We start from the raw sequence: 22,503 nt of genomic DNA, 5'->3' as shown, positions 1-22,503 counted from the left end.
TCACATGGTGAAGTGCCTCTTTAATGACATGAGAACACAAGCAATGTGTCTGACATGATCTCAATGTTTGGTTTTTACTGCCTGCCTACCATGCCAACATTACAACTCACCTCGGGGAGTCGACCTCTCTTTTATAGTCCCCTGTGAACAAAATCCCTTTGCTTTTAGTACTACTGCTGCCTCAACGTCTGGGAAGGGCCTGATTAGTTGGGAAAGTCACTTATTCACAACACTGTTGCTGGGCTGAGTCACAGAGATGATCTGATCAGTGTCTGTATTAGCAGGCAATCAATAGATGAACCGAAATTGGCATTAGCAGTGTCAGCAGTTAGCAGTGCACACATGGGTTAGGTTAGGTTATAGTCTTACATAATAACCATACACATTGAATGAAAATGGGTTGCAAGTTATGATCCTAAGGGGAATAGCAAAATAACATCTAAATTCAGTCATCAAATATCACGTCAAGAAATTCAGCAAGTTCATGAGTTTAAAGCAGTAAAACAACAGATTTGGGAGATCTTTGGGTTATGACAGTAAAAGCACAAAAATTAAATGGTCTCTTGCCAATATAGAGAAAATAACAAAAGTCAAGAGAAAAATCTATAAATGGCTCATTAACTAAATGTGTTATACCAGAGCTGAAATAAGGTAATAATAGTAAGTCCTCTTGATATAGAATAACTGTTTGATCCAGATTGAAATTAGTATTATGTACAGCAGCTAAATGGTCGGTTGTCTGTCTTCTTCCATAGTTTAATTAAATCATGTGCAAATACTTCACATTCCTCCTAGCAATATTCCAACCGGGTGAAAGAGTCAGAAAACAACTAAATAAGTATAGTATAGTATCAAACACTGAATAGTAGTACCACAGTCGTGAACAGGGTGCATCCGTCACTCAAGTCTATGGAGGTCACAGGACTTAGATTTTGGAAAAATGTCTGCAGTTCATATAGGTAAACTCCAAGATAACATAGTAGTCAACTTTTAAGTTATTAGTGGGAGGGTTACAACATAAAAAATTACACCCTCTTAACGTATAAAACTGGGTCAACAATGTTCCCATAGACGATGATAGTAAAGTAGAATAAACCACAAAAACGAAACCAAACAGAACACGGCCAATAAAACCCCTCCCCCTGGACGGAAAATATAAATCATGTGATCAGAAGAAAGAGAACATGGGCAGCTGCCAAGTAGACTCGTCTCCTGTCATGTGTCCGTCGAGCATACCACTCCTGTGACCTTTCACCTGGAAGTATAAAGGGAGTCCTGGACCTGGGATTCTGGTGGGAACATGACCTATTGGCATGATCTCGCACCAGGAAGAGGCCACTTCCTAGTTCTGTCGGCTACTATGGAGACGAGGAGGAGGAGTCAGTTAGTTAAGTGGGCGACATTCAGAAACTGCTGACTAACGTCCAAAACAGACAGTTCCACAGACCCACTGATTATATTAGTCTTCCTCTTCTCCTCTGTCCAGTGTATGTGACTACGGGATGAAGCCTAGATGAAGGGTCCATCTTCCATGTGCATTAGTTAGTTAGTTTTGGGGTAGATCTTCTCGTAGAAGAAGTTCTGGGCCAGCAGGTAGAGTTCCCCGTCCTTCTCCCGGACGGCGTGAGCCCGGACAAACTGGAACTGCTCCAGGGCAAACTCGTAGAACTCGTTCTCCATCTTCCAGATGGCCGACTGCTGCAGCTTGGCGATGGACTCCTTGGTCGGCGGCTTCTTCTCACTCGTCTTCCTCAGATGGGATTTCTTCCCTGTGGGGGAAGGGGCATATGGCATCACTACCAATCCAGGTGGCCCTTGGATTTTTGTATAGTTAAAAATGGTATATTAAAAAAAAAATATCTAATGTAATAAATGTAGAGGCACTTGCATATTTCTTTTTAGAGCTGTTAAAAAGGTGAGAATTGCTCAGGGGAATAACAAGTGAAAATGTTGTTTTGTTTGCACAGCAAATCACCTCTCATGTGTAAAGGTACAGCTAAGTGCACGTTCAGAAATAGGTACGTAATCATTCCACATACGATTTACAAAGACTCAAAATACATATTAATCTATTTGAGTATGCTGACACTATAACCTTTCTTTAAAAAGCTTTAAAAAGACAGAAAACAAAGAAATCAATTTCTGCTTAGTTGGCAAAGTAATGAATAAAGTCAATGTCAAAGGTCATCTCAAGAGGCATGGTGGCATCTCTGGATCAGTACCTGTTCTGTAGAGCTCTGTGGCGCCCCTGAAGAAGCGTGGCAGCGCCGCCTCCAGCATCATAACAAAGTCCTCCAGTTCCTCTGTCACCCCCACCAGCAGGTACTCATTGACCAGGTTATACTTGGCCTGCTCCAGGGCCCAGTGACTGCCCACGTTCCTACAAGAGATGTCAATCAATCATGTTATCAATTAAATGCATTTATAAAGTTATTTTTTTCATCACCTGTACATCAGATGTTGTTTAGATCGAGCAAAATAGGCTAGTCTCGCATTCTCAACAGATGAGCTAGAGAGAAGAGAATGATACATATCACAAGAGAGAAAAAGCAAATAAACGCCTCTAGAAAAGAAAGACATGCAATATAGCATGTAAGTTATATTTTAAAGGGGTTCATGTGTGGTGTTCTACTGTTCATATATTAGCCCATTAAGAGTGTAATGGGGTTATAGGTTAAGAATGCATGTTGTGGATGAAACGTAAGGAGGGGTACATACCAGCACTCAGAGTAGTGACCACAGAAGAAGGGGATCTGCAGCCACAGCTTTTCCGGGGCGCAGTCTGAGCCTCCCGCCGACACACACTCATCAAAGGTCTGAAACACATCCATGACAATCAAAGACAGAATTGCCTATGGAAGCCTGTTCTACTGTTCAAATACATTGTATATATAATAATAGTTTGCGGGATTTTTTCTCTCTCCCAGATTGTAGCTTTAGCGTAGGCATAATTTTAACAATATTTTACAGTTTTAATCACTAATACACTAGTTGGTACAAAATAATCAGGAGGATTGCAGACTGACCTTCTTATCCCCCTGTTTCCGGCGCCGCAGGCCGGGCCGGTAGTCGTCCCCAAAACGCAGGAAGTAGTAGTAGGACACCAGGCGCTCGATGGGGTCGCGGATCACATTGATGTAGATGGGCTTCTTCTTTACTCCAAACCTGTGTCAAAACAGAGAGCGAGTGTAAGAATAGATGGTATAATGAAATGCCACCCGCATGTTACAATGCGCCAGCCACACGTTACGATGCGCCAGCCACACGTTACGATGCGCCAGCCACACGTTACGATGCGCCAGCCACACGTTACGATGCGCCAGCCACACGTTACGATGCGCCAGCCACACGTTACGATGCGCCAGCCACACGTTACGATGCGCCAGCCACACGTTACGATGCGCCAGCCACACGTTACGATGCGCCAGCCACACGTTACGATGCGCCACCCACACGTTACGATGCGCCAGCAACACGTTACGATGCGCCACCCACACGTTACGATGCGCCAGCCACACGTTACGATGCGCCAGCCACACGTTACGATGCGCCAGCCACACGTTACGATGCGCCAGCCACACGTTACGATGCGCCAGCCACACGTTACGATGCGCCAGCCACACGTTACGATGCGCCAGCCACACGTTACGATGCGCCAGCCACACGTTACGATGCGCCAGCCACACGTTACGATGCGCCAGCCACACGTTACGATGCGCCACCCACACGTTACGATGCGCCACCAGCACGTTACGATGCGCCACCAGCACGTTACGATGCGCCAGCCACACGTTACGATGCGCCAGCCACACATTACGATGCGCCAGCCACACGTTACGATGCGCCACCAGCACGTTACGATGCGCCAGCCACAAAGTTACGATGCGCCAGCCATACGTTACGATGCGCCACCAGCACGTTACGATGCGCCACCAGCACGTTACGATGCGCCACCAGCACGTTACGATGCGGCAGCCACACGTTACGATGCGCCACCAGCACACGTTACGATGCGCCACCAGCACACGTTACGATGCGCCACCAGCACACGTTACGATGCGCCACCAGCACGTTACGATTCGCCAGCCACACGTTACGATGCGCCAGCCACACGTTACGATGCGCCACCAGCACACGTTACGATGCGCCACCAGCACGTTACGATGCGCCACCAGCACGTTACGATGCGCCAGCCACACGTTACGATGCGCCACCAGCACGTTACGATGCGCCAGCCACACGTTACGATGCGGCAGCCACACGTTACGATGCGGCAGCCACACGTTACGATGCGGCAGCCACACGTTACGATGCGGCAGCCACACGTTACGATGCGGCAGCCACACGTTACGATGCGCCACCCACACGTTACGATGCGGCAGCCACACGTTACGATGCGCCACCAGCACGTTACGATGCGCCACCAGCACGTTACGATTCGCCAGCCACACGTTACGATGCGCCAGCCACACGTTACGATGCGCCACCAGCACACGTTACGATGCGCCACCAGCACGTTACGATGCGCCACCAGCACGTTACGATGCGCCAGCCACACGTTACGATGCGCCACCAGCACGTTACGATGCGCCAGCCACACGTTACGATGCTCCACCAGCACGTTACGATGCGCCAGCCACACGTTACGATGCGCCAGCCACACGTTACGATGCGCCACCAGCACGTTACGATGCGCCACCAGCACGTTACGATGCGCCAGCCACACGTTACGATGCGCCACCAGCACGTTATGATGCGCCACCAGCACGTTACGATGCGCCAGCCACACGTTACGATACGCCACCAGCACGTTACGATGCGCCAGCCACACGTTATGATGCGCCACCAGCACGTTACGATACGCCACCAGCACGTTATGCATATCACAAAGATCATGTGTCATTAAATCGAAGATGATCTATGAATAGACAAGATGTGAATCTGGGCCCTGTTCAATAGGACCTGGATCAAAAGAGAGAGATAAGAATACAGTACATTTGATTTAACCTAGAGAGATCCTTTAATGACATTATTTCAAGATGTGAATCTGGCCCCTGTCCAATAGGACAATGTTGCAGATGTGAATCTGGGCCCTGTCCAATAGGACAGTGTTGCAGATGTGAATCTGGGCCCTGTCTAATAGGACAGTGTTGCAGATGTGAATCTGGGCCCTGTCCAATAGGACAGTGTTGCAGATGTGAATCTGGGCCCTGTCCAATAGGACAGTGTTGCAGATGCGAATCTGGGCCCTGTCCAATAGGACAGTGTTGCAGATGTGAATCTGGGCCCTGTCCAATAGGACAGTGTTGCAGATGTGAATCTGGGCCCTGTCCAATAGGACAGTGTTGCAGATGTAAAGCTTCAACCTGCCATGACAGGTTCATTTTCACATGATTTAAAGACCTATCCCTTCTATAGAGAGTTGCATTCTATCTGTTCTGAATGTTGCACCCTAATGTTGTATATAAGACCACAAGGGGGAGACAGCAGCAAAAGTCTATCTGGTAAGATGTGTTCTGCAGTGGAGAGGGGGCACTCACTTTGTAAAGTCCAGGAAAGAAACGTGACCGTGGTAGAACGCCGGCTTCATCTCCCTCCACTCTGTCACGTTTTTCACAAACCGCACCTGAGCAGATAGACAAGACAATTGATACATGATATGTGCCAATGCAATCCCTTCTTCAATATCACCCTCCCACTTCCCCCCCCCCCCACTCGCTATCTCTCCCTGTCTCTCCGTCTCTCGCCCTCTTCCACAGAGGTCAAACATTGCCACATTAGTGTGCGATCAGTGACGGCTGGTGTGACATTAAAACTGGCTCATTTTAATGGCTGGAATGGAAGAAACCCATTGTTTGATATCTTTATATTCATTCCATTCCAGCCATTTCAATGAGCCTGTCCTACAATTTCTCCACCCACCAGCCTCCACTGTGTGCAACATTTTCTCTAATCAGCTACGAGTGCCATTGACCGTTGAGTTTTGCCTCTGACCTCACCCTCTCACCTGGTCCTGCATGGACATGACCGGGTTGTTCTTGGTGGTGTTGATGTGCAGCACGTGGTAGTGGTTCTTGCCACACAGGTCGTAGGCGATGTTGGTGAAGGAGGTACTGGCCGTCTTGGGCACGCGGTTGTAGATAACCACCACGTCCTCGCTGTCAGCCACCGAGGGGGCCTCCCGCTCCCGTAGGCCATCCTGTGTGTGCCGCTGCTCGATCTCACGCACCTCGTGCCTCGCGATGGCCCGCTCTGTACAGAGGAAGAGGAGGAAGATGAGTTAAAGGGATAGTTCACCCACATGAGGACCTATATTCTGTTAGCAACAGTGTGCTAACAGTGATCTTACCGCTTCTATTGTCTCAGCCACAACTACGCCAATACCATACAGTGGCAAATAAACCCGACATATCTTGGGTATATACTGTAAATAGGCCACTTTATATCTATAAAATGGGGAGCACTTGTAACTTAGGCAAACTATCCTTTTACCAGACTTCTGAACATAATATAAAGAACAGAAAAAAATGAACGATCACCAAATTGCCTGAGAATACATTACATTGTATGAATAATACTCCAAAGCTTCTTTATACCTGTCAAACAGAGTGAAGTGACACTGTGTACTGGCCTTTGGGGTGCGCTCGGTGTGGGGTTTGACCATTCATTTAGACCCCTCATGTCTTACTCACTGTTAAACAGATTCGCCGGTACTTTTGAATACTTTTTAGCCAGTAGTTTTAAAAGTAGAGCTCACGAGCCAAAAGTGGTCCCCAACCACATCATTGTTCCCTCTCTTGCTACAGTGTCTGCATCTTGCTAGCAGTCACTCAAATGAGTAGGGGCTGAAGCCCATTGTCTAGAGCTCATGGTCAAATTGGTTGCAATCAATTAGCTTAGTTCCTCAGTGTTCAAATAATCTTTAATGAAAATAACATTTCAAGAATGCTAATCTTATGTTTCTAACTACAGAAAATATTTCAGAACAAATCGGAGATGGTGGGTGTCGGACTCCACTTTCTTGTAGTTTTTGGAGGTGGAGTCCTTTATATCACACCACAGCCTGGCGTCTGTCCCTGTTATATCTCACCTCTGTGTAACTTAACAGATGTGTCTGAGTATGCATGGCCTAAATACTCTCCTCTTTCTGGGAATGGGAATAGAGAACCATGTCCTCTCTATATATCATTTCGATTTGAGTCATTTAGCAACTTAAAGAGGCAATTTGGGTTAAGTGCCTTGCTCAAGGTCACATTGACAGATTTTTCACCTAAACAACTTGAGGATTCGAACCAGCGACCTTTAGGTTACTGGCCCAAAGCTCTTAAACACTAGGCTACCTGCTGACCTTACAGTAGCTGTGTCAGATAGAAATGTATGTGACTAATTGTGAATAAACAGACAACGCTGTAGGCCTGAGCCCTTTCTGTTTGGCTCTCAGATTGACTAGTGGTGACATTGGCTCAGATCTGTGCTGGAACAGATCAACACTCCAGCATCTAATACTTATGGGAATGCCAAGCCAGGCCATGCCAGGTCATGCCTAGCCGTGCTGGCAGCTGGTACAGAGAATAAGGTGTCATCTGTGATCACACTGCACTCCCAACCCCCAAACCCCCTTTGCCATCCCCACATACACCACACCGCACCCCCCCTTTTTACACCCTCCCAGGCAGCTGCTAATGTCCCACTGATCAAAGCTAGCGCTAACCAACAGTGCTAGCAACTGGTGCTAGCCACGATACTGGGCTGTGACAGGTGGCAGTCTATGGTCGTCTGTCGTCATGATGACCATAGATAAATATGGTCATAAGTAACACCCAGAATGTATAGCTAGGAGAGACATCTATCCACACATCACCTAAAGCACAAAGCCATAAAAGAGCAGTTATCATTTTCATATCAGTACGAGTGTTGATCTAGGATCGGTTTCACCTTTTAGATCATAATGAATTAGATTTTATGGACAGTTGGAGACCTGTTCCTAGATCAGAACTCCCACTCAGATGCTAAGGCTGCGTTTAGACAGCCAGCCAAATTCAGATTTTTTTTCACCAATTGGTATTTTGATCAAACAGATCAGCTTTGAAAATGATCCCAAAAAAATTGGGCTGCCAGTCTGAACGCAGCCTTATGTGAAGCCCAGATCTCTAGGCCTAGACCTTAGCGTATTCCCACAGAGCGTCCTAACATTGGAGACAGTAGTCACGGTCTGTAACAACTGAATCAGAATCAGCACTCCCTAGCCCTAAAACATAATGAGCTGAACTTAAACAGGCCCCAAGCCACTAGTTCAGGGCATTGTGTTCAGTGCCAACAATTAAAACGGAGGTACAGTTTATTGTAGTCCATTGTGTTGAACAAGCTTAGCTAAAACCCCACTGTGTCCAAGAAGAGGGCGCCACGCACACACACACTTAAGCTAATGGACGAGTCTGAGGTCATTTAATTAGTGGACAAAGACCCGCTCTGTATTGATGAATCACTCTGGCCACACAGTGTGCTTCCATTCAGTCACCATTTCCGTTGGTTCCCCCCTCGCCATTTCCAGCTAATTATGACCTATGGTGGAACGGGCAACACAGTCTTAAACACTACAACAACTAAGCCGATGCTCATTGTTCTGAATACATATTCTAGAACGCCACCCGAGATAGCAATATTTACTAAAACAATTTCACGCTAGATTAGAATTGCCCATTTCCAATCATCATTCGTCTTCGGCGGGAAATCCGTGAATATGACAGTTTGTCGTGTGTTATGGTGTCTCATACGATCTTATGGGATAATAAAAACAGGGGAGAAGATGATCCCTTCTCCAGGCAGCTCATACATCCATCATACTCCGCAGCTCTTCATCCCTGAGCGGGTTAGCCTATCGAGCACAAGCCTAGGCTGAGGGGTAATAGAGAGCCTGAGAGTTAGAAGCCTTGTATGGTTCTGCTTCAGTAGCGCTGGATTGCCAAATCAATGGAGTACGACAGGGAGGAGATCTAGGTTGCTGCTGGAAAAAAATAAAAATATGAAGTGGTATTTTTTATTTATTTAAATACAGTAAGCTTTGATGTGGCCTGTGGCACCTGCAATATTTGTTAACCAGAGTGCAAACATAGCCAGGTGGTAATAGGAGTGTGTGATTAGTAATTTCAAGCATATTGTACAAGAGACCCTTGGGCTAGCCTTTCACAGCTGCAGGAACAGGGGATTCAAAAGAAGCCTGTTCAACTAAATGCTTAATCAACGACTGTACAGAACTACTGTTTCAAACTAATGTATGACAGACACCTCATCACAATCTTGCAGTGTTTGCAAATAAATGACGGAGGCACCATGAGTTACAATTTAATTCCTTAAGTGCCCTTTTTAGGACAGATTACCGTAGCTGGGGGGTTCCTGGCTTGGAGACAACTGCTGCATTCATGGCCCATGAAAGCTCTCATTCACGTCTAGCCTGGCGGCTAAGGTGTAGACAGCTGGGAGAGAGACGGCTGGGCCGAGCCCGGTGAAGACACAAGGCAGAACATGAGAAACGACACTCGGATGGTTAGTACAGTTGAGCCCAAGCAAGTGGAGATATTTCGCTGGCATCAACAGAGGTGCAGTGGAAACTGAATAACTAAGCACTCACATGCTCTATTTCCACATGCCAATATAAATCTGTGTGTGGAAGCAGCCCATTTCTAACAGGCAATGTATCTTGTTAAGTAGCCTATTTTCCTCATGGGAGAAAATACAAGCCTATATGGTCAGTGAAACCAGACCAAAAATCTTGTCAGCAGACAAAACATACGAGTATCACAATAGAGTGCCATTGGTTACGCCCCATGGTAGTGGACCTCACCAATGGCACGGTTTTAGAAGCCCTATTGGCTGAAGAGACAAAATGTTGGGGTTTTAAAAGCAAATTTCCTGCAATTCTACACATTTTGCCATGGCTTATGCCAGTGGTCACCAACCGGTCTAGATCGACTGGTCTATCTTCTAGGCACTCCCAGTCGATCACCAAAATGTCTGTAGAAAAGCAAACGATAAAGTCTCCTTGATTTTTTATTCGACTTTGCACTTTTGCCCGTAAGGTGCACTTGATTCAGAAGCCCTGCGCCGGGTAGGCAAAGTGTTCCCATTTTTAACCATTTCATTTGTCTGAAGGGACAAACTCCACCTACCCGGCGGACCAGGAGAGCTGTAGTTAAATCAAGTACGCCTACTGCGCTGGCCAATCGGATGGCTCCAATCACCATGCCTATAGCTTCCAAGAACCCACAGTTGGATACTAGCCTGCACGAGATTTCACAACTTTTAAACCATGACCAGAGAGAAACTGCCAAAGAAAAAAAGCATAGAGCTGCTGTTTTTATGAGTGAGTTATTTGTTTTTATTCAGCACTGTCAACACTTTTTTTTTCTCCAAACCTTTCACAAAGCATAACACTCCCCTCTCACTACCTCTTCTTGCACCGCAGCTGCAAATAATTAGTAGCCAAGTATCGATAGGCTTGTGTTTTTATTATTAGCAGCTTGTCATGTGTATTTTAATAGAGGAATATTTCACTTTCACTAGTCAAAGGAACAACATGAATTTATGCCTGAGGTAGAAGTAATGTGGTGCAATTCCAGTTGCCTTCAGGGGATGGAAGGTGTCCCCTCTCTGGTCAGTCTCACCGGAGGAAAGGAGTGAACGGGGACAGGGAGAGGTAGACCCTCTACTGCCCTCTCCCTCCCTTCGCTGAGACTGATCATCAGCTGCAGGTACCATCATTCCAGACAAATAAAAAAGCTAATTAATTTCAATTTATGCAAAGCTGTGCATCGCAAGTGATACACCAACTGATATATTCTGTTATCAAAGCTCGTTGTGAAATATAATATGGTCTTAGCAGAACAATATTAGCAGGCCAAGCACAAAGCCAATATGCTGTGACAAAAAAAAAGTTTATTCATGTTGCATAGGCTTACATTTTTTAAGTCAGGTTTTTAATCGTTATTAGTATTTTTTTTATCTGAGTGGTAAATCTCTGCTTGCTTTTTGACTGCGAAAGTGATCTTGACTCAGAAAAGGTTGCCGACCACGGGCTTATGCTATCTGAGTGACTCAAACATTATAACAAACATCAATGGGGGCCCCATGCCGTGGCATTTGTGGAATTGTAGTTTCTCCCGTCTGGTGGTGATTGTTCGTTCTCAAAGATGATCTTAATAAAAAAAATATATTGTTCCATTATATTTTCTACATACTTTTCATCTGGTTTTTAGTTTTTACCATCCCAAAAATTATTAGGGTTAGTTTATGCTACACTGAACAAAAATATAAAACACAACATGCAACCATTTTTAAAAGAGTTACAGTTCATATAAGGAAATCAGTCAATTAAAATAAATTAATTTGGCCCTAATCTATGGATTTCACATGACTGGGAATACAGATATGAGTCTGTTGGTCACAGAAACCTTAGTAAACAAAATGTAGGGGCGTGGATCAGAACACCAGTCATTATCTGGTGTGACCACCATTTGCCTCATGCAGTGCGACACATCTCCTTCGCATAGAGTTGATCAGGCTGTTGATTGTGGCCTGTGGAATGTTGTCTGACTCCTCTTCAATGGCTGTGTGAAGTTGCTGGATATTAGCAGGAACTGGAACACGCTGTCGTACATGTCGATCCATTGCATCCCAAACATGGTCAACGGGTCTAGTGAGCATGCAGGCCATGGAAGAACTGGGACATTTTCTGTACAGATCCTTGGGACATTATCATGCTGAAACATGAGGTGATGGCAGCGGATAAATGGCATGACAATGGGCCTCAGGATCTCGTTACGGTATCTCTTTGCATTCAAATTGTCATTGATAAAAAGCAAATGTGTTTGTTGTCCTTAGCTTATGCCTGCCCATTCCATAACCCCACCGCTACCATGGGGCACTCTGTTCACAACGTTGAAATTAGCAACCCGCTCACCCACACAACGCCATAAACACTGTCTGCCATCTGACCGGTACAGTTGAAACCAGGATTTAGATGAGCTTCCCTGAGACGGTTTCTGACAGTTTGTGCAGAAATTTTTCGGTTGTGCAAACCCACAGATTCATCAGCTGTCAGGGGGGCTGGTCTCAGATGATCCCGCAGGTGAAGAAGCCGGATGTGGAGGTCCTGGGCTGGGGTGGTTACACATTGTCTATAGTTGTGAGGCCGGTTGGACGTACGGCCAAATTCTCAAAATAACATTGGGAGTCGGCTTATGCTGGAGAAAATAACATGGGAGGCGGCTTATGCTGGAGAAAATAACATGGGAGGTGGCTTATGCTGGAGAAAATAACATGGGAGGCGGCTTATGCTGGAGAAAATAACATGGGAGGCGGCTTATGCTGGAGAAAATAACATGGGAGGCGGCTTATGCTGGAGAAAATAACATGGGAGGTGGCTTATGCTGGAGAAAATAACATGGGAGGTGGCTTATGCTGGAGAAAATAACATGGGAGGCGGCTTATGCTGGAGAAAATAACATGGGAGGTGGCTTATGCTGGAGAAAATAACATGGGAGGTGGCTTATGCTGGAGAAAATAACATTCCATTCTCTGGCAACAGCTCTGGTGGACATTCCTGCAGGCAGCATGCCAATTGCACTCTCCCTCAAAACTTGAGACACCTGTGGCATTGTGTTGTGTGACAGAACTGCACATTTTAGAGTGGCCTTTTATTGGTGCACCGGTGTAATGATCATGCAGTTTAATCAGCTTCTTGATATGCTACACCTGTCAGGTGGATGGATTATCTTGACAAAGGAGAAATGGTCATTAACAGGGATGTAAACACATTTGCGCACAAAATTTCAGACATAAGCTTATTGTGCATATTGAACATTTCTGGGATCTTTTTATTTAAGCTCATGAAACATGGGACCAACACTTTACATGATGCATTTATATATTTTTTTCAGTGTGCATGAATATGGGGGAAACACTGCCAGTCCCTGGTACAGAAAAGGATGAGAAATGCTGGTGTAGTTAGTGTCAATAGTAGGATACATTAAGTATGGTACCAAGCTACTGTATCACTGCAAGCTTAGCACAGACACTGATACCTTAACGCTAACATAAGTTAATAATCATAGTTAACTTAACCCTGCAATTTTTCTCTGCAATCAAAGCTCATTTTATCTGACAAGGTGAGTTTATACGATAATCGGGGAAAAAAAGACAGCTTCAGTTCCGCCCATCAAAAACTGGCAGTTATTTGAGATGATAATTTACACAGATGGCAGGCTTTACAGCCTAATAATTCTATGCCTTGGCAAGGGCTGCTCTGTGGAGTGGACAATTGATTTGTCTGGATCTCTTGGCAGGACTTGTCATTGACTAAGCAGGGTAATTAGCCTACTGCTTGAAATAGGGGGGAAATATCAGGTTCTGTCAATAACACCATCTCTCCAGAATCACAGGAAGAGAGACAGCAGCCATTTCTCCATGTCCACCACCAGTTAAGAAATGGTACGGCAAACTGTTCACGTGAGAAACTGTATTACTGTCCAAATGTTTAAAAAATAACAATCACAGACATAAACAGCTTACATAACAATGCAGGTGTAGGCTAGTTATTATAAAACACAGAAATGTGATTCTCTCCCCCATAAGTGTTAATAATGCATAGGCAGGAGTCCAGGGAAAACTCCACAAATGTTCGGGCAATTCATTCTGAGGGCAGCTATTTATAGGACAGATGAGGAGTGGCTAATAGATTAATAGGACCCAAAGCTCCACAGAGGAAGCCCAACAGAGAACTCCGGTGTCAATTGTGAGATCAGATCCATCATCGGCTGTCATAGCAACCAAGTAGGAGGAAGGAAACGGACACCAAAAATGTTCCTCTATGGTCACAAGCGGTTCTCAATACTACTCCTCAAGAACTATAGCCTGGTTAAACCAGATTGAACAATGGAGAGTGCAGCGTTCAGTCTGGTTTAACCAGGCTACATGAACTATGGCAGCAGTTAATGAATTGATTGAGATCATTCATGAACAAGAACATCTCAAGTGTTCCAACTGGCCTTTCTGTGACATACCACCTCTGTGGTGAGAGGCTGTCCCCACTCCCCAGAGTCTCGGCACACTGTGTGCGAGACTGCCAGCACTCACAGTGCAATGCAATGCTGAAGAGAAAGTCTGACAAGGAGAGCGGGCCACAGCAGCAGAGAAACTTTCAGTTCCCCCCCAGAGCTGATAGTACAAGATGCACTGTATCACAGCAGATGAAAGCCAAGCCAGGATAGAGTACCACAGTATGAGTCATAATACCCATAAAACATAGCGATCAAACAGGAAATGTTTCCAATCTTTTCCCCACTGTACATGTTTCCCATAGGGGATTTTAGAAACACTTAAAATAAGGGCTGTGTTTCATGTAGGCTTACCCTGGCGTGACGTTTTGACAAGGTGACTTTTATCAATATATTCGTCTGTATTTACCCCCCAAAAATGAAATGCTAATTATCTGCTAATGTGGCTATCATGAAGAACTACAAATGCCATGATGATCTGGACGAGGGTAACAGGTTTCTTCTTCCTCCACTGAGGAGGAGCAGTCGCAAGGATCGGAGGACCAAAATGCAGCGTGGTATGTATCCATAATGTAATTTAATGGAAAATTAATACAAAATTCAAAAGAACAAGAGAATCAAAATGAAATCCGAAACAGTCCCGAAAGGTGACAAACACATAACAGAAAATAATCACCAACAACTCAAAGGTGAAACCAGGCTACCTAACTATGGTTCTCAATCAGGGACAACGATTGACAGCTGCCTCTGATTGAGAACCATACCAGGCCAAACACAGAAATAGAAAATCATAGACAAACTAACATAGACAACCCACCCAACTCACCCTGACCATACTCAAACAAAGACATAAAAGAACTAAGGTCAGAACGTGACAACGAGACTGCCGAATCGAGGCAAAGGTAAGAATCTCTGGATTAACTATCTAATGTTAGCTAAATGTGTAATTAATAAATTGGCTACATTTCTTTAAAATTACAATTATGTGAACAGTCTTGTGTAAGTTTTAAATGGACACAATACCTATTAGCAAAACTGTCAGCTCGGGATGACGTGCAGGAACTTGCAGGGATTTGTAGTTTTGCATGATGTCTACTTTGACGCAAATTAGCATTTTCGAATCAAAGTAAATAGAGATGAATATATTGATAAAAGTCACCTTAACTGGTTATGACACCTCCACTGTGAGGCTCTATTCAGCTGCTGTATACAAGATGGAAGTTATATGCAGACAAGAGGAGCGGAACAGTTCAGCCAGACTGCCTTATCCCTCTATTCTCTGATGAAATTGGTTTTAAAATGCTGCAGGCATGTTTCTCTCCCCTCCTTTTGTTAAGGCTTATGATGTGAGCAGCCAGGGGTTTTAAATATTCCTGTGTTGAGATGAAAATTAAATCTCACCACACCCCACCCTTCCCCCCCATAGCTTTGAAGAGGAAGATAGCTTTTGGATGTAAGTTGGAAATTGGGAAAGGCCTGTTTGGCCACAGGGGATTATCATCTTGCACTACAGTAGCATCCCAGGCTCCAGATAAAGAGGCTGTTTATGATTATTGATTAGCAAAGGAAGGACTCTGATGAAAAGTAACATGATTATCAGTTATAATGACGCTTGGTATTCTTACAATACTTCTACAGAAGCTCTGTTAGAGCTGGGTCTCTCAGAGGGATGTTGATCAGTGTTACAAAAGCGATAAGTCACCCACCTGCTTTCACGCATGCTTAACCACACCGACCGCATCGTTCGTCAAACCCCTTGGAAACCCGACAAGGGAACACTGCGGCGCGAGGAGAGCGGTCTCAATTACACTCTGGGGTGCGAAACAGTTCATAGCACCGTGATTAGCCTGTCAGTCATCCTCAACTGTGCACGGAAATGTAGCACAGAACTTCAAGGGAAAACATTCTTCTTTAAAGTGCAAGCCAATGCCCATAAATACACCAATCAGGGCCCTAACTGCTCGAGCTTAGGGCCATTAGTACTCTGCCCACACCAAATCCATTCCTGACACCTGTGTTTCCACAGTAGTATCCAATCCATTAGGCACTCAAATGGCATGTTTCAGAGTGCTGAGACACATAGAGATGTACAGTAACCACTATTTAGTGAATACCAGCAGACTGCCAGTGTATGACTCCATTTAATAACCCTGGGGAAGCTAAAAACAGCTCCATGGTGTCAAAAGGCGTGCTCCGGATAATAGTGAAAAAGAGAGAGCCAGGGAAAGAAAGAGAAGGAGCTGAAAGTGAGGAGGTGGCTGAGGTGTGAACTTGGTGATGCAAGAGTTTGATCAGAGGGAGTCAAGTTGGTGTGATCACTAATGTGATCTTCCTGTCTGGGTTGACGCCCCTCCTTGGGTTGTGCCGTGGCGGAGATGTTTGTGGGCAATACTCGGCCTTGTCTCAGGATGGTAAGTTGGTGGTTGAAGATATCCCTCTAGTGGTGTGGGGACTGTGCTTTGGTAAAGTGGGTGGGGTTATATCCTTCCTGTTTGGCCCTGTCCGGGGGTATCATCAGATGGGGCCACAGTGTCTCCTTACCCCTCCTGTCTCAGCCTCCAGTATTTATGCTGCAGTAGTTTATGTGTCGGGGGACTAAGGTCAGTTTGTTATATCTGGAGTACTCCTGTCTTATCCGGTGTCCTGTGTGAATTTACGTATGCTCTCTCTAATACTCTCTTTCTCTCTTGGAGGACCTGAGCCCTAGGTCCATGCCTCAGGACTACCTGGCATGATGACTCCTTGCTGTCCCCAGTCCACCTGGCCGTGCTGCTGCTCCAGTTTCAACTGTTCTGCCTGCGGCTATGGAATCCTAACCTGTTCACCGAACGTGCTACCTGTCCCAGAACTATTATTTGACCATGCTGGTCATTTATGAACATTTGAACATCTTGGCCATGTTCTGTTATTATCTCCACCCGGCACAGACCGAAGAGGACTGGCCACCCCTTATAGCCTGGTTCCTCTCTAGGTTTCTTCCTAGGTTTTGGCCTTTCTAGGGAGTTTTTCCTAGCCAACGTGCTTCAACACCTGCATTGCTTGCTGTTTGGGGTTTTAGGCTGGGTTTTTGTTCAGCACTTTGAGATATCAGCTGATGTACGAAGGGCTATATAAATAAATTCGATTTGATTAACTAGCTTGTCCTGCTTTGCATATAAACTAGTAATATCATCAACCATGTGTAATTAACTAGTGATTATGTTAAGATTGATTTTTTTTAATAAGATAAGTTTAATGCTAGCTAGCAACTTACCATGACTCTTTGCTACACTTGCGTATCACGTGGTCAGCCAGCCACACAGTCTCCTCGTGGAGTGCAATGTAATCGGCCATGATTAGTGTCCAAAAATGACGATTATGAAAACTTGAAAATCGTCCCTAATTAAAATCGGCCATTCCAATTAAATTGGTCGACCTCCAGTCCAAACATACCAAGACAGTCATATAGAGGGCATGACAAAATCTTTACCCCCGCAAGAGGCTGAAAAGATTTGGCATGGGTCCCCAGATCCTCAAAAGGATTCTACAGCTGCACCATGGAGAGCATCCTGACCGGTTTCATCACCGCCTGGTCATCACCGCTTTGGCAACTGCTCGGCATCTGACCGTACGGCACTACAGAGGGAAGTGCGAACGGCCCAGTACATCACTGCCATCCAGGACCTATATAATAGGCGGTCAGAGGAAAGCCCATAAAATTGTCAGACACTCCAGTCACCCAAGTTATAGACTGTTCTCTCTGCTACCGCACGGCAAGCAGTACCGGAGCGCCAAGTCTAGGACCAAGAGGCTCCTCAACAGCTTCTACCCCCAAGCCATAAGACTGCTGAACAATTAATAAAATCGCCACGGGACAATTTACATTGACCCCCCCCTCCCTTTTGTACACTACTGCTACTCGCTGTTAATTATGTATGCACAGTTACTTCACCCCCACCTACATGTACAAATTACCTCAACTAACCGGTACCCCCGCACACTGACTCGGTACCGGTGGCCCCTGTATACAACCTCATTATTGTGTTACTTTTTATTATTACTTTTTATTTGAGTCTACTTGGTAAATATGTTCCTAACTCTTCTTGAACTGCACTGTTAGTTAAGGGCTTGTAAGTAAGCATTTCACGGTGAAGTCTACACTTGTTGTATTCGGCGCATGTGACAAAGTTTGATTTGATTAGTGTATCAGGATTTTGACTTTTTATAATGTTCAGATTCATTATTATAATTGAAAGCATTCAAATGTCCAAGATGTGAACTAGGAACTTGACCACATCAGCGATGATATACTGGTCCTCCTAGCGCTGCATTGATATGGACTTTTCAAAGCCATGCTCAAAGCTACTGTCAATCACATCAAATAGTATAACTCTTGATGTCAGTCTGTTGATGGCAAGATCTTTTCATGAGCAAATTCCTGTCCAGGGCACTCAGCAGTAAGGAGGTTGGTGCCCCGTATGGAAATGGAAGATAATTCAGGTCTGACTCTTTATGAAGTCGCAGCGCAGGCAATGAATGAATGTTGAGCAGAAGGCATTCCTACATCATTGTGTCACTCCCTCCAAACACATTCACAATGCATGGACAGTACCCTTTCTCCTTTGCATTAAAAGGCCTCTCTTTCATGAATTATTAAAGCAGTGTAAGAAATAAAAGACAAAACCTCACTTAGGATGTTTCACTCCGGTACAACGCTTGCAGTAACATCGCGGCGAGTGGGAACTTACTTAGCTCATTGCTCCTCATGGAGCGGCAGGTAGCCTGGCTGTTAAGCGTGTTGGGCCAGTAACTCAAAAGGTCGCTGGGTGGAATCCCTGGGCAGACTAGGTGAAAAATCTGTTGTGCCATTGAGCAAGGCACCTAATTGCTCCTGTAAGTCGCTCTGGATAAGAATGTCTGCTAAATGACTAAAATGTAAATAATAATAATAATATATGCCATTTAGCAGACGCTTTTATCCAAAGCGACTTACAGTCATGTGTGCATACATTCTACGTATGGGTGGTCCCGGGAATCGAACCCACTACCCTGGCGTTACAAGCGCCATGCTCTACCAACTGAGCTACAGAAGGACCACAAATGTTGTGGAGACTGGTGTGGTGGTTAAATGTAGATACATAGTTAGTTACATGGGCCATGAGGTGACAGGTTTATAAACAACGCTTCAATTTACACTGCTCTTAGCAAGTACAGCATATACTCCCATCTAGAGTTACGGCCAATGAGGAAAGCACACCGTCAGCCCCACCTCCACGTGCTAATGTTAAACTTGACGTTTCTACAAAATGTACCTAGCTGGCATAAGAGGACGCTACAGGAAATACAGTGCATTCAGAAAGTATTGAGACCCCTTCCCCTTAAGTTACATTATTACCTTATTCTAAAATTGATTAAATAAAAAATGTCCCTCAACAATATACTCACACAATACCCCATAGTGACAAAGCAAAAAGAGGTATACACATTTTTGCAAATGTATAAAAAAAAAAAAAAAACGGATACCTAATTTACATAAGTATTCAGACCCTTTGCTATGAGACTCAACACACACCTGTCCACATAAGATCCCACAGTTGACAGTGCATGTCAGAGTATAAACCGAGTCATGAGGTCAAAGGAATTGTCCCTAGAGCTCAGAGCCAGGATTGTGTCGAGGAACAGATTTGGGGAAGGGTACCAAAACATGTCTGCAGCATTGAAGGTCCCCAAGAACACAGTGGCCTCCATCATTCTTAAAAGGAAGAAGTTTGGAACCACCAAGACTCCTTCAAGAGCTGGCTGCCCGGCCAACCTGAGCAATCGGGGAGAAGGGCCTTGGTCAGGGAGGTGACCAAGAACGCGATGGTCACTCTGACAGAGCTCCCAGAGTTCCTCTGTGGAGATGGGAGAACCTTCCAGAAGGACAACCATCTCTGCAACACTCCACCAATCAGGCCTTTATGGTAGAGTGGCCAGACAGAAGCCACTCCTCAGTAAAAGGCACATGACAGCCCGCATGGAGTTTGCCAAAAGGCCCCTAAAGGACTCTCAGACCATGAGAAACAAGATTCTCTGGTCTGATGAAACCAAGTTTGAACTATTTGGCTTGAATACCAAGCGTCACATCTGGAGGAAACCAGGCACCATCCCTACGGTGAAGCATGGTGGTGGCAGCATCATGTTCTGGGGATGTTTTTCAGAGGCAGGGCCTGGGAGACTAGTCAGGATTGAGGGAAAGATGCCAAAGGTGTTTCAACAAAGTACTGAGTAAAGGGTCCGAATACGTATATAAAATATGATATTTAAATTTTGTAGAAATTTGTAAAAATTCTAAAAACCTGTTTTGCTTTGTCATTATGGAGTATTGTGTGTAGATTGACAAGGATAAAAAACAACAATTGAATAAATTTTAGAATAAGGCTGTAACGTAACAACGTGTGGAAAAAGTCAAGGGGTCTGAATACTTTCCGAATGCACTGTATGTCACCAGATAACACAGATGAAGCTAGCTACAAGACACATGGATCGTTATGGGGTGATTTCAATCCATGCCGAGACTACCAAACCACTCACAATTAGCCTGGAAGCAAATCACAGTGGCTTCTGAGTGAAGTAACAAGCAGATAAGAAAATAAGTTGGAAATGGGCAATATTGGAGCGTGTAATAAATATACAGCTTGTTTTCTCAATATAGACGGGAGAAATGCATCAGCACCTGGTTGGACAGCAAGTGGTGTCCATCATGTTGCCCTGCCTCAAACCTAGGCTATTTGACTATGCGGGATATAATTGACGGCTCCAGTTTACAGAGACGTTTTTCCTCTCTAGGCATCATTCAGACGCATTGTCAAGTCAATAAAATTCTTTGAGTAGGCTGTAATGGAAAAGACTGCTCCCTTTAGGTCTTGTTTTAGCATCTTGTGTTTTTTACTCCAAAAGCATTTAGATGTTCCCTGTGTTGTTTCAGCAGTTGATTTTGATGTCTACCCAGAACATTCAGATATCCTCCCAATACTTGTTACGGAACCACCATGATAATTAATTCTGATCACAGTTTGTTGAAATGAGCCGGTTGTTTAGAACACATTCTTTTGGAACTCATGTTTACATGAATAAAGGTTTCTGTGGCACAGCACACTACAGCAAGGACATTTCTCGGAACGATCAATTCCACCATGCAAATGGTTGTTGAAAATAATAATGCATACATAGAATGCACATTGAATGGGCTGAAATAGTGAACTTTTCTAATTCCCACGTAGTGCATGTTTACATGAAATCACCTTGGAATGGCCATCATTCAAATTTTAAGTCTCTCTCCACACAGCTATTGTTGTATCCTTGCATGTTCTGTAAAGAGGTATCTGAAGCTTAATGAAATTGGAGGTAGAGCCCTTCTGCCGTAACCACATGGTCTTTGGTCCAAGCCCGGCTCCAGTTTACTCTCAATTGCTATCTTGGTGGCAGCGGTGGGATAACCATGCAGCCCTGAAAGGCATTATGCAAGGTTTGCTTTTTATTTTAAAGTGTAATGACCTCTGTTTACCAAGAGGTCTGGACCTTCTCCATGGCAAAAAGCTGTACTGCGCCAGCTCTAAAACTGCTGGGTTGATGGTTCAAGCCTAGTTGTTCCCCCCCAATCACTACACTATCAATCATTAACCCACTGGAGGGATAATGGTGCCACAGGTTCTACTTGCTGTTCACACATGATCTGGTCAACCATATGGTAAAAGAGGGCAAACTCATTATACAATAGGTTTGTCAAATCGTTTACTAAACCTGACTGAAAATGTAGTTGATGTTCCCGAGTTGCACGTTGTCCTCAAAATGCCAGTTTGTCACTTCCCAGGGGGAGCGCGAATGATGTCGTCACAAGTCAACCGCAAATTGGCAACCAAGCTGACAAGATGTTCAGCAATGGTTCAACCAACCCCTACTGCATCTCACGGACACATTTACCTACGGCATGATGAATAAGGACAGCTTGACCGCAGTCTTACCTAGCTTTCCCCGAGACTCCTCCAGCTTCTGGATTTGGTTCTCCAAGAAGAACATGGCCACTGCGAATGCCAACAGCGCCAGAAGCTGAAACTTGGGCGGTATCATGATTCTTAGAAGCCCCATCAAACAATCCAGTAAGAACAGGTCATTCCAGTTTTAGAAAATACTACATAAAAAGGTAATGGAATTGTCAATTACAGAGCGAACGAGTGTCTGTTAAAACCCTGGCTGTGCAGTAGGAAACACACTCAGGTCCAAATGATGTTTCATACTATAATATACTCTGAATGCAACCTCAATGCCGTATTCTTGATGTTGAGATGTCCCCCTCAAAGGGTGTCAACAGAAGCGGGTTTGTGTTTCTCGGCGAGTCTTTCTCTGTAGAGCTGTCCCGTTCAGTTCACTTAACACGCCTACCTTCATCGGAGGACTTATTACTACAAACCCCTTATTGGTGAAACCAACTATC

At 44.8% G+C, this 22,503-nt stretch overlaps 1 protein-coding gene across 1 annotated transcript; it reads right to left on the bottom strand.

The window, feature by feature from the left end:
* LOC118394474 (heparan sulfate 2-O-sulfotransferase 1) lies at positions 1-22,436 on the bottom strand. The gene is made up of 7 exons (XM_035787686.2): positions 22,034-22,436; positions 6,008-6,252; positions 5,541-5,626; positions 3,027-3,165; positions 2,719-2,816; positions 2,223-2,380; positions 1-1,769 (listed from the first exon to the last, which is right to left on the bottom strand). Exons 1-7 carry the CDS (start codon positions 22,155-22,157, stop codon positions 1,543-1,545), a joined length of 1,077 nt encoding a protein of 358 aa, XP_035643579.1. The 5' UTR covers positions 22,158-22,436; the 3' UTR covers positions 1-1,542.
* Positions 22,437-22,503: the final 67 nt, after the last annotated feature.

Source organism: Oncorhynchus keta, chromosome 15, assembly GCF_023373465.1.
Source record: "Oncorhynchus keta strain PuntledgeMale-10-30-2019 chromosome 15, Oket_V2, whole genome shotgun sequence".
NCBI classification, from domain to species: Eukaryota; Metazoa; Chordata; class Actinopteri; order Salmoniformes; family Salmonidae; genus Oncorhynchus; species Oncorhynchus keta.
The sequence above is the reverse complement of the archived record's forward strand: the minus strand, read 5'-3'. Positions and strand labels throughout refer to the sequence as shown.

Excerpts from the sequence above, each read along its gene's own strand:
- LOC118394474 (XM_035787686.2), bottom strand. The coding sequence starts at position 22,157 with ATGGGGCTTCTAAGAATCATGATACCGCCCAAGTTTCAGCTTCTGGCG. Across the intron at positions 5,627-6,007 it reads TCATGTCCATGCAGGACCAG|GTGCGGTTTGTGAAAAACGT; the intron begins GTGAGAGGGTGA and ends CTATCTGCTCAG. Across the intron at positions 1,770-2,222 it reads CACAGAGCTCTACAGAACAG|GGAAGAAATCCCATCTGAGG; the intron begins GTACTGATCCAG and ends CTTCCCCCACAG.